Genomic DNA, 1,184 nt, shown 5'->3' on the forward strand with positions numbered 1-1,184 from the left:
GACTTATTCTTGTCAACTCAGTTCTTAGCACTTTGCATAATTACTGGGCCTCAATATTTCTGATTCCTAAAGGTGTTATAAGTAGGATTGAAATGATTTGCAGGAATTTCATATGGGCTGGTGATGCTGAGTACCATAGAGCTCCACTTGTTGCATGGAAAAAAGTATGCTGCAGCAAGAAGGAAGGTGGTTTAGGTGTGAAAGATGCTAGGGTGTGGAATATTGCAACTGTGGGTAAACTTGTCAACTGGATCTATACAAAAGCTGATCGTCTTTGGGTTCTCTGGATTGACCATGTATATATAAAAGGGACACATTGGAATAGTTATCAACCTCCTCCAGATTCAAACTGGAACTGGAGGAATATTTGCAAGGTTAGGATTATACTAGCTGCTGGTTTTCAGGGCAATTAGTGGCTAGCAAGTCCCAATGGTTACACTGTTACTTCTGGGTATCAGTGGATGCAGGGTGCACCCCCATGTCCACTGGTATAAGGATGTTTGGGATGGCTGGGCTATTCCTAAGCATTCTCTCATAGGCTGGCTTATCAAACATGAAGCTTTGAACACAAGAGTAAAACTGTTCCCATTGGGCCTGTGTACTACAAACAGATGTGTTCTCTGTGAGAAGGAAGAAGAAGGGCATGGACATCTCTTTGGGAGCTGTGATTATAGCTCTAAGGTTGCTGCTGTGTTAGAGGATTGGTTAGATATTAAGCTGAGTATTGCCACTGGTATTTCTAAGACTCAGAAGAAAGTTTATAGAGTGATCAGACTTGCATTCTGGTATGCAGTCTGGATGGAGAGAAACAATTGTCGCATTAATCTGCAACTGAGAAGACATGGAATTGTTGCAGACGAGATAAAAATCACTGTGAAGTCAAGGCTGAATCATGTTATTCCTCGGCCTATTTTAGTAGGGGATAAGGATTGGATTGTAAACTTAGGTTTTTGTTGTACTTAAGCCTAGATGTTATATCCAAAGTGGACTACATGTTGTAATTCTGTTTATTTTATCAATCAAAGCTCACATTTCACCAAAAAAAAAAAAATTGTCCCTTACATTGTAAATTTCGGTTTATGGGCACAAGTAGGTCTCCTACCTTCACTTGTTCTTGAGCTATGATGAGTAATAGGATGATCCTCCAAAGACTTCAAGTATAGAAGCCACTCCTCTTGATTGCA

General features: G+C 40.2%; 1 protein-coding gene across 1 annotated transcript; it reads left to right on the forward strand.

Annotated features, from left to right (window-relative positions):
• The first annotated feature begins 429 nt into the window (after positions 1 to 429).
• On the forward strand, positions 430 to 963 carry LOC141629836 (uncharacterized). Its single transcript, XM_074442770.1, has one exon. It carries the CDS (start codon positions 430 to 432, stop codon positions 961 to 963), a length of 534 nt encoding a protein of 177 aa, XP_074298871.1.
• Positions 964 to 1,184: the final 221 nt, after the last annotated feature.

Source organism: Silene latifolia, chromosome Y (assembly GCF_048544455.1).
Source record: "Silene latifolia isolate original U9 population chromosome Y, ASM4854445v1, whole genome shotgun sequence".
Classification (NCBI taxonomy): Eukaryota; Viridiplantae; Streptophyta; class Magnoliopsida; order Caryophyllales; family Caryophyllaceae; genus Silene; species Silene latifolia.

Bases quoted from the DNA above. Each gene is read 5' to 3' on its own strand.
- LOC141629836 (XM_074442770.1), top strand. From the start codon at position 430: ATGGTTACACTGTTACTTCTGGGTATCAGTGGATGCAGGGTGCACCCC.